The 14,079-nt window shown below is 43.0% G+C and overlaps 1 protein-coding gene across 1 annotated transcript; it reads left to right on the top strand.

The window, feature by feature from the left end:
- Window positions 1-2,132: 2,132 nt before the first annotated feature.
- On the top strand, window positions 2,133-11,196 carry RBM22 (RNA binding motif protein 22). Its single transcript, XM_026510781.4, has 11 exons — window positions 2,133-2,294; window positions 2,737-2,790; window positions 3,739-3,768; window positions 4,394-4,526; window positions 5,066-5,166; window positions 5,268-5,440; window positions 6,281-6,481; window positions 7,691-7,855; window positions 8,608-8,696; window positions 8,907-9,038; window positions 10,086-11,196. Exons 1-11 carry the CDS (start codon window positions 2,241-2,243, stop codon window positions 10,214-10,216), a joined length of 1,263 nt encoding a protein of 420 aa, XP_026366566.1. The 5' UTR covers window positions 2,133-2,240; the 3' UTR covers window positions 10,217-11,196.
- Window positions 11,197-14,079: the final 2,883 nt, after the last annotated feature.

Below are 14,079 nucleotides of genomic sequence, written 5' to 3'. Positions count from 1 at the left end.
AAACAAAGAAGCCCCAACCCATCCCCAACTACCAGCCTAGCAAGGAGCTAATAACAAATAACAGCTGCTGGGGGATAGGCAAGGCCATAGAGACTTACCACTATGGTTCAGGTGTGCAGAACAGCTGAAAGCTAAGGATGAAATATGAATGCTTGAGAAAAGTTCTTCAGCCCCATCCTAAAGCACAAAATAATGCTAGAGGATGTGAAATCTGTAATGCACTGAAAGCAACCATAGCAACAACAAAACCCAAACCCAGCTCAGTTCCTGACTGGATTGAACCAAATCCCACACAAATAGCCTGACAGACCTGATCTGCCCATTTCCAAGTATTAATACTGTCTACCTCAGTCTACTGTTACATAAGCAATGACTGGCATTCAATAAAAAATTTGAGTTACACAAAGAAGAAAAAACAACTAATTTTTCATAGACAAAACAATAAGACCATATACAGATATGACCCAGATGTTGGAACTATCAGCCGGGGACTTAAACTCTAATTAATATATTGAAAAATCTAGTCGAAAACATGCGTAATATATATATCCTCTATGGTCTCATCAGTAGACTCATCATAGCTGAGGAAATAATCAGGAAACTTAGAGATAGGTCAATAGAAATTATCCAAACCGGACCCCCCCCCCCCCCGCAAAAAGAGTGAAACCACACAGTATTCAAGATCTATGGAACAATATCCAACATGTATAACTGGAGTCCCAGATGGAGAAGAAACTAGGCAGAAGAATATTTAAAGAAATGATGTCTGAGAGTTTGCAAAACAGGGGTGCCTGGCTGGCTCAGTCGGAAGAGCATGTGACTCTAGATCTCAGGGTTGTGATTTTGAGCCCCATGTAGGGTGTAACGATTACTTAAACAATTTTAAAAACTTAAAAAAAAAGGATTTGCAAAACATAACAAAAGATTAAAAAAAAAAAAAAAACATAGGGGCCCCGCGCTGGCTCAGTCAGTAGAGTATGCGACTCTTGATCCTGGGGTCCCAGGTTCGAGCCCCAGTCTGGGCATAAAGTTTACTTAAAAATAAAAAAAGGGGGGTGCCTGAGTGGCTCAGTTGGTTAAGCTTCTGACTCTTGACTTCAGCTCAGGTCTTGATCTCAGGGTTGTGAGATCAAGCCCTGCTTCCGGCTCTGTGCTGGGCACGAAGCTTGCTTAAGATTCTCTCTCCCTCCACCCCTCCCCCCACTAGGAAAAAATAAAATAAATAAAATCTTTTTTTCAAGATAACAAACCATAGATTCAAGAAGCTCAGATAAATCCAAGAACTTTCTCATACAGGAAAATATATACTTACCATTTGATCAAGTAATCCCACTCCTTTGTATTTACAAATGAAAACGTATGTCCATACAACATGTATGTGAATGTTTATAATGGCTTTATTTATATTCACTGAAATCTGGAACAACTCAAATGTCTATCACCTGGCATATGGATTTTTGAAATCCCCCTGGTACATCCATACATTAGAATTCTCAGCAATAGAAAGGAACAAATTACTGATACATGTTAACAACATGGATTTGTGGCTTCACCATTTATTAGTTACACAACCAGAAGAAGCAAGTTACTTAATTTCTCTAAATTTGTTTCCTTTTCTATTTAAAAAAAAAAAAAAAAAGACAATCATACTTGCCTAGAGGGTAGTGGCTGCCAGATAAAATACAGGACATCCAGCTACATTTGACTTTCAGATAAACGAGTCATTTTTTAGTATAAATATGTTTGGACATTTTTATACTAAAATATGGTTGTTTATCTGAACTTCAACTTTAACTAGACGTTCTGTGTTTCTGCTTGCTAAAGCTGGCAACTTTACAGAGAAATTGGGAGAATTAAGATACTGGTACAAGACGTTCGCCCAGCGTTAGGCATAATAAGCGCTCCATGGGAGTTTACGCCGTTTTAATCCCAGTCCCTCATTCCTTACTTGTTTCTTTATTTTTTCGCTTCTTTTTAAAATACATCAACTGTACTTGTGGCTCTTCTTCCCAAGCAGGGACTAACTCTCGGAGAGCACCAGGTTACAACCCACTAGCACTCCCAATTGTTAAGCGAAGAAATTCCAGGTGACGTCATGACGCACAAGGGCCGCCCCCAAGGGCGCCCAAGACGCATAAATAAGACGTCAACGGGCCGGGAGCCAGCCTCGGGGCCTGACGGGATAGTGGCGGTCTTCTTTCCCAACTCGGAAGCCACCGCTGCCTCCAGACGCTCTCAAGATGGCGACCTCTCTGGGTTCCAACACCTACAACAGGCAGAACTGGGAGGATGCGGTGAGTGCGCCTGCCGGAGGAGGACAGAGAGAGGCGGCGGAGCCGGGCCTCCTTCGGACAGGCAGGGCCGTGGCTGTGGAGCGGCCGAGGGAATTCCGGGCAGGAGCCAGCGCTGCGGCCTAGCTCGGCCAGAGCGGGAGACTGGAGGGCGGCCCTCCTCCTCCGGGCTTGGAGGGAGGGGGGCTTAGCCAGGGTCCCGGACCAGCCCGCTTCCCACCCCTGCCTTCTCCACTCACTTCGAGCTGGTCTTTTCTCCCTCCACTTGCCGGAAGTGCAGACAGCGCCCCCTCCCGCGACCGGGCCCGTGCTGGACCTCGGGTTCCTGCCCTACCCTGTCCCCCACCCTCGCTCCTCGCCTCCCCTCCCCCCGTCCCCACGAGTGTGGCTGAGATGGCAGGGTCTTCGGACACTGGCTCTCAACCAGATTTCCCATTTTCACCAGGACTTCCCCATTCTGTGCCAGACGTGTCTTGGAGAAAACCCATATATCCGAATGGTGAGTGATCGCGTGTGAAACGGGAGTTATTCGGGTTCTGTCAGTGTTGTGGTATTTGCACGCTGTCCGTGAAATGCTTCTCTTAGCCAAGCCGAAGTATTGATGCTCCTTTACTAACCCAAAGCATAGGACGATTTGCAGAGGACTGTCATGCTTATTCTGTCTTTGGAACTCAGGGACAGTCCTGAGATGTAGGAGTCGTAATATAACAGCTAATATTTCTTGAGCATTTATTTACCTCGCAGTTAGGTCTGTTAACCAGAGGCAGAGACAGTTATGTCTTTTCAATATGGCAAGTAAGGAGTGGAGCTTGGATTTAAATTCAGATATGCTGACTCCAGGAACCTTAGAAAGGTAGGAGGAGAACCAGGATTAGATAGTAGCTGTCCTAATCAAATGCCTTTCGGCCACTGCATCTTGTAGTCTCTTTAGTGTAAGGTAACCGCATCCTTATAAATGAGGGTAAAATAATCAGTAATTAACATTTAATTAGAATAGGGCTGTGTTGTGATCGATCTCAGAGATCTTGATTGACTGTGCAGATACTCTGTATACAGTAGTTACCCCTGACTAACCTTTGTAAAATGGGCTGGCCAGAGCTATGTCCTCCGTGATTTGGGGACTGTGGAAACTGTTAGGAATTTTAATTCTTAGGAGAGAACTTGGGAGCCAGAAGTGAGCCTAAGAATTGTGGCAGTGGAAAGATACATATTTACTTGGAGTTAGATCCATAAGATTCTTAAGAGATTATAATTCATAGTAGCTGGTTAGAATATATCTCCTCTTCCCCACCTCCAGTAGGTGGTCCCCCCCCCCCCAACCACCACCATTACTTCATTAGGATGCTGGGGCTCACCAGACACATTTCTTGGGTTGTCTTTAGGGAAGAGGCAGACATCTAGTTTTTGTCTTTTTGTAAGTTGCTCTTTTCTATTTTTTCTGTTTCAGACCAAAGAAAAGTATGGGAAGGAATGTAAAGTAAGTATATCTCTTAAAGAATAATGATTTAATTTTATGTTCCTTTTCAATTTGCTGGGCTTTGAGGTTCTCCAATAAAAGTCAATGCTACACAGACTTTCATATATCATTTATATACTCTTTGACTGTTAACTGTTTAGTGTGAGAGGTAAGAAAGTCAGCCCTTTAATGTAGAGGTTCTTAACCTGGTGTCTGTGGATGGATGGGCTTTGAACCCCCTGAGATGACATACTGAGTGTTATCTGACAATAAACATGAGGATTTTAGGAGAGGAGGAAGGTCATAGCTGTCATAAGATTCTTAAAGGAGTATATGGCCCTCCCCATTGCCCCCCAAAAAGATTAATGGTGATGTTATTAGTGGTGGTTACTTCTAGTGTGGGGAGGACTTCGACTTTTGAGTATTTCATTTCTGTACTATGTGAATTTTTTAACTCCTAAGGGAAGGGTGTTATAAAGGGAATTGAAACATCAGATGGTATTTAGACTGCATGATTGCTAAGATCTCTTTTAAACCCTAGATTCAAAGGATCTTTTCTTTCAATCTCCCGTTGTTATTAAATCTCCTGGCCTTAGTGTCCAGATCAGCACCATTAATACTCTGTGGCTCTTATTTTGTTTTCCAGATCTGTGCCAGGCCATTCACAGTGTTTCGCTGGTGCCCCGGGGTCCGCATGCGTTTTAAGAAAACTGAAGTGTGCCAAACCTGCAGTAAATTGAAGAATGTCTGTCAGACCTGCCTCTTGGACCTGGAGTACGGTACGTCTGCCCTGTCGAACAGATCTGAAAGCATGCAGGTGACCTAGACGACAAAGCAATCTTTTTGTTTCCCATTTCTCACCCCATCTCTGGTTCTGACCCCACTTTGGAGTGTCCACTGTGCTCTACTTTTCCCTCTCTCTCTCTCTGTGTCAAATAAATAAATAAATCTTTTTTAAAAAGGCATTTTTTACATTTATTTTAAATAAACGCTGTTCTAGTAAAAGCTATTATTTATTATTTAAGCTTTTATTTATTAATTACAGGTCAAGTCTGACTGTAACCAAATGTTGTTCATCTAAAATATGTTCTAAAACATTGATTTCAAATTTCATGACAGCTCAGGGATGTGGACAGTTTCATAGAATGCTCTGTGGTAGTTTTGGCCTGATGGTAGTAAAGATTTTTGAATAAAAATAAAGCTTCCGATACCTAGGAAGCTGGAGAAGGCAATGATGATGTTGTATTTGTGTGTAGGTTCAGTATGGATTTGTTTTTAGATATGTCTTGAGGTTTTTTCCTCTTTTCCTTTGTACTAGGCCTGCCCATCCAGGTTCGTGATGCAGGATTGTCTTTTAAAGATGACATGCCAAAGTCAGATGTCAACAAAGAGTATTACACACAGAATATGGAGAGAGAAGTACGCTGCCACTTTCTTGATGTAATTTTATATTTGGCAGAATCCTAGTGGTTTGACACAGTCTCTACAGTTTATCTTTGGAACTTGCCATCCCTCTATAGATTTCTAACTCTGATGGGACGCGGCCAGTTGGCATGTTGGGGAAAGCCACATCCACCAGTGACATGTTGCTGAAGCTGGCCCGGACCACACCGTACTACAAGAGGAACCGACCCCACATCTGCTCCTTCTGGGTAAAAGGAGAATGCAAGAGAGGAGAGGAGTGTCCATACAGGCAAGAGCTGAATTACACTTGCATTATTGACTTTCAGATAATTAGTTATTTAAGAAATGGGAGGTGCTAGTTTAAATTATTTCTGATTTAAAATCAACAAGTTTATACAACTAGTATGATAGATGTCATGTCTTAGGGCTGTTACATTTAGAAGAGCTTGTTGAAATTGTTTTTATTTATAATGGGACTTCTACTCATAACCAGGCCTTGGGAAACCAAGTTGTTATGCCGTATAATACAGATGTTGACTCTAAAGGTTTCCACCTGAGAAGCAAGTCATCACTGTCATGGTATAACTAGCTTGAATCTCAGTGTATCATTGAAGTCCAATGAAGGCCAGGTCTCTGAAGGATGTGTGAGTATGTTTCAGTCAAGACCGCCAAGCATCTGGACTAGGAGTTCTTGACTTGGGGTTGGTTAACCCCACACCCACAGAAAAAAAATTATGTATGCTTTTTTCTGGGGCTGGTCCATAGCTTTAATGAGATTCTCAGTGGAATGCAAGACCTCAGATACATTAAGAACCATTGACCTAGAGAAGGGTAACCATATTTTGGTTACTTTTTGTTTTGGAGCAGATTGTGCCAAAAACATTTCTTGATAAAGAAACTCTGTTACCTTAGATGGCCATTTAAATGGCTTTTAGGAGGCTGGCAGGTCTTTGTGTGATACAGTCAATCCTTTGGTATTAGCTCTGTCATGATAATTACGTTTTGGTATGGCTGTGGTTTCTAGTTCAAAAGGCATTTCTGGGTATGTGTCTGTAGTTACTGTTGGGTGATACCTGTAAATTTTTTTCCTTTGTTTCACCTTTATGCACTGTTCTTTCCTGAACCATAGACATGAGAAGCCAACAGATCCAGATGACCCCCTTGCCGATCAGAACATCAAAGACCGATATTATGGTATCAATGACCCTGTGGCAGATAAACTTCTAAAGCGGGCTTCAACAATGCCTCGTCTGGACCCACCAGAGGATAAGACTATCACCACGCTGTATGTTGGTGGCCTGGGCGATACCATTACTGAGACTGATCTAAGGTTTGTAGATAAAATTTTATGAGCTCTTTCTGCTTTTAACTGCCCTGGAATACTTTTTTGGCAAAAACACAGGCAAGCATGATAATTCTGTACAAAGTACATTTTTCTTTAGCCACTCTATAGTTAGCATCATGCTGACTGGAATTTTTATAAAATTATCCTTTCTGATGCCAGAGTAGTAATGTTCATCAACAGTGCCTACTTGATCCTTGCATATAGTAATGATTACGTGAGATTTTTTCTTTCTTTCTTTTTTGAGGGCACGTGAGGGGGGAGCAGGGCGTTGAGGGGCAGAGTGGGAGAGAGAGAATCTTAAGCAGGCTCCACACTCAGCATGTCACTGATACGGGGCTCAGTCTCACAACCTTGAGATCATGACCTGAGCCTAAATCAAGAGTCGGATGCTTAACTGACTGAGCCACCCAGGAGCCCCTACGTGAGATTCTGTTTGACCTAGTAGCCAATAAGAATTTTTAAAATATGGCACATAGCCAGCTATGATTAATTACGTCAAGGAGGGAGAAGCTAGCAATTATAAAACTCTTACGGTTTAAACTGTTGGCTTTTTAAAGAGATTTGTGTTTGATGTATTTGTATTATCCTTGGCTTGTATTTTGCTTGGCTAGATGAGACATCTGGATAGATAGTGATGGAAATTACCTCTTGCAAAGAGATAAATGAAGAAGAATCTCCCATAAGTGTATAACGTGCCCTCCGTAGCCTTCTCCATTAAACCTGCTCTAAGGGAGCTGGACTGTCCCCATAGTTGGCAGACGTTTCCCTGCTCCTCCTCTTCTCCCTTTTGTTTAGTCATCATCGTCATCATCATCATCATCATCATCGTTGTCGTTGTTGTTTTACCATCTTAAAAAATTTTTTTTAGATGATCTTGGTTCATGGGCCGTGGAGGCTCTAGTTTGCCAGACCCTTATGTAGGGCTTAGGTCCTTAAGGAACCTGCTGAAGCCCTTTTTCCTCCGTGGGAAAAACCTCTGAGACGTTTGTAAACCTTTATTTACTCTTTATTTTTCTTTCTCTCAGTAAGTAGCACCCACAGTAGGGCAGGGTATGGGGGGGACTGCCTGCAGGTGGTTAGACAGATAACCATGGGGCCACCTGCCTCGTGAGTCAGCGGAAGAGTGAGTGATCCATCACAACCTCCTGGGAGCCTCTCATTAACTCTCCTGTTTCTCTGCTTGTATCCCTTCAGAAATCACTTCTACCAGTTTGGGGAAATCCGGACGATCACCGTTGTGCAAAGACAGCAGTGTGCGTTCATCCAGTTTGCCACGCGGCAGGCTGCAGAGGTGGCTGCGGAGAAGTCCTTCAATAAGCTGATCGTCAATGGCCGGAGACTCAACGTGAAATGGGGAAGGTGAGAATTCGACTCTTGTCAAACATCTTTATTGAGATTTTCAAGGAAGTGTTCCATCATCTGGGGACTAATATGTTTTTGGTGAATAGATTTAAATCAGTAGGACTGTTGAAAAGAATTTTTCATTTTCTAACACTTCAATCTTGTGGACATTGGGAAGCTCCTGCTCTGGAAATTCATTCAAGGTTTCGATGGTAGTAATCTACTCCTTTGAAGGTTCGTGTTTTTTATGACCAGCTATTATAGACCCAAGTGATGCCAGGGTATGAAAAGTGGATTTGAGAGTTCATAGATGCATCAGACCTAGACTGTCCGCCCTCCAGAGGCCGGTTGTCCAAGGGAGAAGAAAAGCTAATTCAAGTTTGAAAGTGATGATTGTGTAAGAGAGACGCAGGTGAAATACCCTGAAGGTTCAAAGGGAGGACAGGTTTCTGGCTTAGAAGCAGGAAGGAGATCACTAAGAGCAGCAGTGCCCGGGACGGGGTGCTTCCGGTGTGCTACGTCAGCACTACGCCAGACACGCAGAGGTAGCCTCTTCTCGTCCGTACAACATTCCCAGCAGGTTTTGGATCCAGGTCTTTCTGGCTTTAAAACATTTGCTTGTATCCACTCTGCCCCGTGGCCTTTATGGGGAAGGAGTGTTTGCTGAAGAGGAGGCAAGGAGCGAAGGATCTCTGCTTGACTAAGAAATGTGAGAAGCAGAGGTGTGAGAGAGGGTGGGACCAAGTGCTGACATTGTGTGTGTCCCCCAGGTCCCAAGCAGCCAGAGGAAAAGAAAAAGAGAAGGACGGAACCACAGACTCTGGGATCAAGCTGGAGCCCGTTCCAGGACTGCCAGGAGGTGAATGCAGACTTCCTGCCCACCCAGTAGCTTGCTGACTTCAGATGCTCACACTGTCCTGACGTTCCTCCCTGTGAGGAGAGACCAGCTGGCTGGGTCTTGCTCCTGCAGCAGCCCTTTTCTCCCAGCAGGAGCCCAGGACTTACAAGAGGGGAAACAGTGTTGCGCGGTTGTCTTCCCTCTGACTGTTGGCTCTTTTCTGTTCTCCAGCTCTTCCTCCTCCTCCTGCAGCAGAAGAAGAAGCCTCTGCCAACTACTTCAACCTCCCCCCGAGTGGTCCTCCCGCTGTAGTGAACATCGCACTGCCACCACCCCCTGGTATTGCCCCGCCCCCACCCCCAGGTAACGTCCGTCGTTCTCAGAAAATAGGTCTCACTTAGCTCAGAAAAATCCGTGTGAGAGTCCGTCTTCACACCTCATTGTCATGTCTAAATCCTTTGAGTTTCCTCTATAGAGGTCTGCAAGTAAACCGGATTTGTTAGGGTCCCTGATCTTTGATTTTTTTTCCTGGCCTGCCAAGGAGAGGAAAGTTGCCAGTGTTCTAAAGATCTGAGTATAATCAGAATGGGAATTACTGGATTGTAGTGATCTATCATCAATTTGTCCCCTGTTCCAAACTAAATCCTAACATGTCCTAGAGTGTCATTGCGTAAAGTAGATGTGTGTGTCATTGTACAAAGCATTCATTACCTGTCTATAAGATACAGAGCTGTGCCAGGATGTAAATTCATTAAGAAAGTCTTGTTACAAAAAGTGTGTCAGATGAACTAAACAGTGTGCTTGGTCTTGTAATTAAGTTAAATTTTGGCTCAAGTTACATATGGCTTTATCTTTGGGGGTGGGGGGGCTGTAATAAACAGTTCACAGGACCAGCACTTTGTATCACGCTGCTCTGGAAGCTGTCAGTGACCACGCGAAGCGTATAGGTGAATCACAAGTGGCCGGTTCTCCTGTGGCAGAGTCCCCATCCTCTTTAATGAAGTCCTGGTTTCTGAACACCCTCCATTCTACGCTAAAGTATTGATGGTGGTGACAGGGTTTGCCTCCGCCTGATTTCTTCCTCCCCGCCCAAATCCTGACTGAATCCTGTCCGACGGGTGGCGTGTTCAATAGACATCAAAGATTCAGATGACATACCAGCAGATACCTTGGGTCCCGTTTTCTTTTTAACCTGGAGTTTTCTTTTAACTTGGTGTGAGGGAACAGGTTTCTAAACCCAAGGAAGTACTACAGGTAGACGTCCTCAGCAAGTCTGTGAACTGACATTTTCTGAAGCCCCTTGTCAATTTGATTTCTGTGTAGGTGGTTTTGACCTTAGGAAGATTCAGAGGTTTGAAAGGTTGTTAAGGAAACTGCAAGCCTAACAAATTTGTCCTCTCCCATCTGCAGGTTTTGGGCCACATATGTTCCACCCAATGGGACCACCCCCTCCTTTCATGAGGGCTCCAGGACCAATCCACTATCCTTCTCAGGACCCTCAGAGGATGGGCGCTCATGCTGGGAAACACAGCAGTCCCTAGCACATTATCGCCACTCCGGGGCTTTACAGAAGAAAGGGCGCTTAAAAATCCCAGTACATGAATCTTGGAATAAATATATTTTTCCTTCCTTTGTAGTTTCCATGGTAGCTGAATGTGTTCAGATGTGGGCAGTCGGAGAACGACAGCCATGCTTCCCTACACATATTCCAAGGATTGATGGACCTCAAATAAGCTGCCATTAACACATCTGGTTACTACTATAACATTACTAATCACACTTAGTGCCTGTTCTCCTGACTTTCATGGCGAACGAGCAACTGGGTGAATTGGAATGTCTAACGGAGTTACCATCCCAATTATATGTTCATTTTGTATCTTTTTTGGGGGGGAAAAATTGACCTGCAGAAAAATCTTTTTGACCATTTTTATGTCCATTGGGTATTTTTCCTTTTTATCATCTGCAAAAAGATTACTAGTACTAATCATTGTAGTGGCATGAGTGTGATTTAACTTCAGAAGTCAACATTGAAGAGACAAGTAGAAACCAGCACCCAGCACAGCCCAGATCTTTTCTTACCTCTCCTTTCCTCATTTATTACTAAAGGAATCTGGCGGATAGTTTTACTTCTCTGCGCTACCAAAACAAGACAAATACAAAAATTGCTCTGTATTCTTGTCAATTGGATGGAAACACGAATGTCATGGAGCTGTGTATCATTGAAGAAATCTGGTGTCTGGGATGAAATTACTTCAAAGAGCTTCCTGTAAAACACGTGAACAAACTGTGAGCCGAAAGGCCCCAGCGCGTGTTGGAAGGCCTGTGACCCGCTGGGGCTGTCACCTCTAGCATTCACCTTCGTGTGTCTTCAGCGTCTCATCTGCAGCCCCCGCTTCTGGCCGGGGGGCCTCTGTTTGGTCTTAGAATGTTTGGATATAACTGAATTGTAGATGGTAAAAATAATCGGATGTTGTGTTGTGTTTTTTGTTTTTAAGAAATTAAAACGGGTCAATTTTCCAAACGTTGTCATAGGCTTATTTCTAGATTTTTGTTTTCTTTATCCTCTGGTAGCTCACCTTGAGGTCAGTAGAGGTTAGAAACCAGTAAATTTTTGGCTTTAGACTGTTTTGATTTTTATCTGTATATCCATTCTATGATGGGAAAAAGGCCCAAGCCTTTTCAGTAAGTGCTTACGGGTATGAGGTTGAAATAAGATTACGCACAGAGGGCATTCCATGCAGAACCTGCCATGTGGTGGCTGATGCGTGGTAGCTTTAAAAAGTCACTGCCGTATTATACCAGTCATTTTAAGGGGAAACAAGCAAAAGTTACCTGAAATTCCAGTTTTCCGGAAGCCGATTCTGTGTCACTTACCTAAAATGTATACTTAAGGGATGGACATAACCCGTAAAATACCCATTTTTAGCTGCTCTGGAGAATTTTTTTCCCCTCTAGAGGGCTTCTTCTTCGATTTTGTTTTGTTTTGTTTTGGTTTTTTGTTTATTAAGATTTTTTTTAAGTTTTAAAAATCCAGAAGGATTTAGAAAATTTAATTTCTAGTAATACCAAATGTGAATCAACGAGGGTACTTCCAAGTATTTTGACACCATTTTGGGTGGGGTTCAGTTTGTGTTTGTTTTTGGTCTACTTTTGAACATGTAAAAGGGTTTTAGCCAATTTGTGAATAAGATGTGGATTACATACAGTGTTAATAATTGCCAAGTTTATTTATATCTGTACATATATATACATATGTAAATCTATGACTCCAATTATATAGTCTTGCCTTTTTGAGAAGGAGGAGATACTAAATTTTGTGCACTGTCCAGCTATGGGTATATAGTTTTTGAAAAGCATAATATGCCAGCATAAATTGAAGTACAGAAACGATGCTCAATCTTTCTTGAGTAAATCAGAATTAAGAGCAATTAGATTTTGACAAAAACTCTTAGGTACTTAACTCCATTTCCTTTTCCTCTAGGGCACACAGCTGGGGGCATACTTGATGAAAAGTAACCTTTGCCATTCCCAGACCAGGTCTGTAAAACATCTCACTTAATCCTATGAGCTCTTTCACCGCTTGGCTAAACACACCAGAGAATGATGAAGACGGCAGAATCACAATGGAAGGAGCCTGGGTTCTCCATCCCTGCTTTGAACAGAGAGCATTGTGAGGGGAGGAATTTTTGTGATAGCAAGCTATTGAGACCTGGGGATTTATCTGTTACAGCAGCTAGTGTTCTCTAGTAACAGAGACCTAGTTGTGAGAGTTGACTCTCACAAAAAAAGAAAAACCCCATTTTTGTTTATACTGGGTAATGGTTTAAATAGACTCCAGCCAGGTAACTGCATTCAGATTCTCACTTCAGCACCTCCCAGCTGTCTGCCCTTGGGCACGTTACTTAACCTCTGTCTGCTTGTCATAATGCCTCACCTCCTAGCCCTTCTCGCTGCCCGCAGTATTTTGAGGTCCTGCCCTCAAGGAAAAGGCTCAGGAAGGTACAGCATCATGACAGCTGAACTGAGGCAGCTCGTGGGGCAAAGAGTGGTGTGACAGATGTTTTAGAAGCCAGGTCAGTGAGCCACCGTAATGTCAACCTGAAGTAAATGGAAGTGAAAGAGGAGTCGAGAATGACCCCTCAGGTCTCTGGTTTGCTTATGGTTCTGCTCAAATGGACAGAAGGGTGCCTTTTCCTGACAGAGTGACGGGTAGGGGAAGAGAGTGAGATTGGGAAGTAGGGGTAGGGAAATGAGTCCAATGTGGGGTTTGGTAAGTTTAAGTTACCTATGAGACTGGTGGCAATTCCCAGCCCAAAGGGAATTGGAGCTTAAGAAAGATCAAGATTTGGGAATTGGTGATGAAGTAGCATTGGAAGTTCTGGGCGTGGAGTGAAATCCTGCAGGACAGGGATACAGAACATTAGTTCCTAAACTTCAGCAGGGGAGTTCCTTCGGTGGGTCTAAGTACATTGGCGAGGCAAAGACCACCCTCTGAGAAACACTAGTGTAGGACAGAATGGCTTTCTAAGATTAGAAAAAGTTATCCTCCCCAGAGATCCTCCAGTCTTCGTATTCTCCGTTAACATTTTATTATAAAAATTTTCTAACATACAGGAAGGTTGAATGAATTTTTACCGTGAGCAGTCCTATATCCACTCACTGGATCCACAGTTAACATTTGGCCATGTTTGCTTCATCACATATCTGTATTCCTTTACGCATCCATCAGTCTATTTTTTACGCATTTCAGAGTAAATTGAAGACATCAGTATACTTCACCTTGAAGCACTTAAGCGTTTATATAATTAACCAGAGTTCAATATTTATAAATTTTCCAGGTAAAATTTACATAGATTGAAATGCACAGATCTTGAGGATGCTATTCAAGAATTTTAACATCGTATCCATCTATGTGACCCCAATCCCGGGCAAGATGTAGAACGTTACCATCATTCCAGAAAAATGTCCCCTGTTCTCCCCAGTCAATACCCACCCCTCACCAATCTCCAGAGGCAACTGCTGTTCTGATTTTTTCACCATAGATTAGTTTTGCTCATTTTTAGAACTTTATATACATGGAATCATGCATTGTGAACTCTTTGTACTCGGCTTCTTTCCAACAACACGATGCTTTGAAGGCTCATCCATGATGTTGTGTATAATTCCTTTTGATTGTTGAGTAGCATTCCATGATATGATTATACCATCACTTACCTATCAACTTTTTGCTATCATGAATTGAAGCTGCTATGGATATCCTTGTACACCTTTTTTTTGGTGAATATATGTTTTTATTTCTCTTGAATAGAGTGGAATTCCTGGATCACAGGGCTGATGCCTGTTTAGTTTTAAAAGAAACTGGGAGACCTTTTCCCGAGGTGGTGGTACCATTTTACCTTCCGAC

This window comes from Ursus arctos, unplaced genomic scaffold (genome assembly GCF_023065955.2).
Source record: "Ursus arctos isolate Adak ecotype North America unplaced genomic scaffold, UrsArc2.0 scaffold_15, whole genome shotgun sequence".
Taxonomy (NCBI): Eukaryota; Metazoa; Chordata; class Mammalia; order Carnivora; family Ursidae; genus Ursus; species Ursus arctos.
Note: the sequence above shows the minus strand (reverse complement) of the source record. Positions and strands in the feature narration are given on the sequence as shown.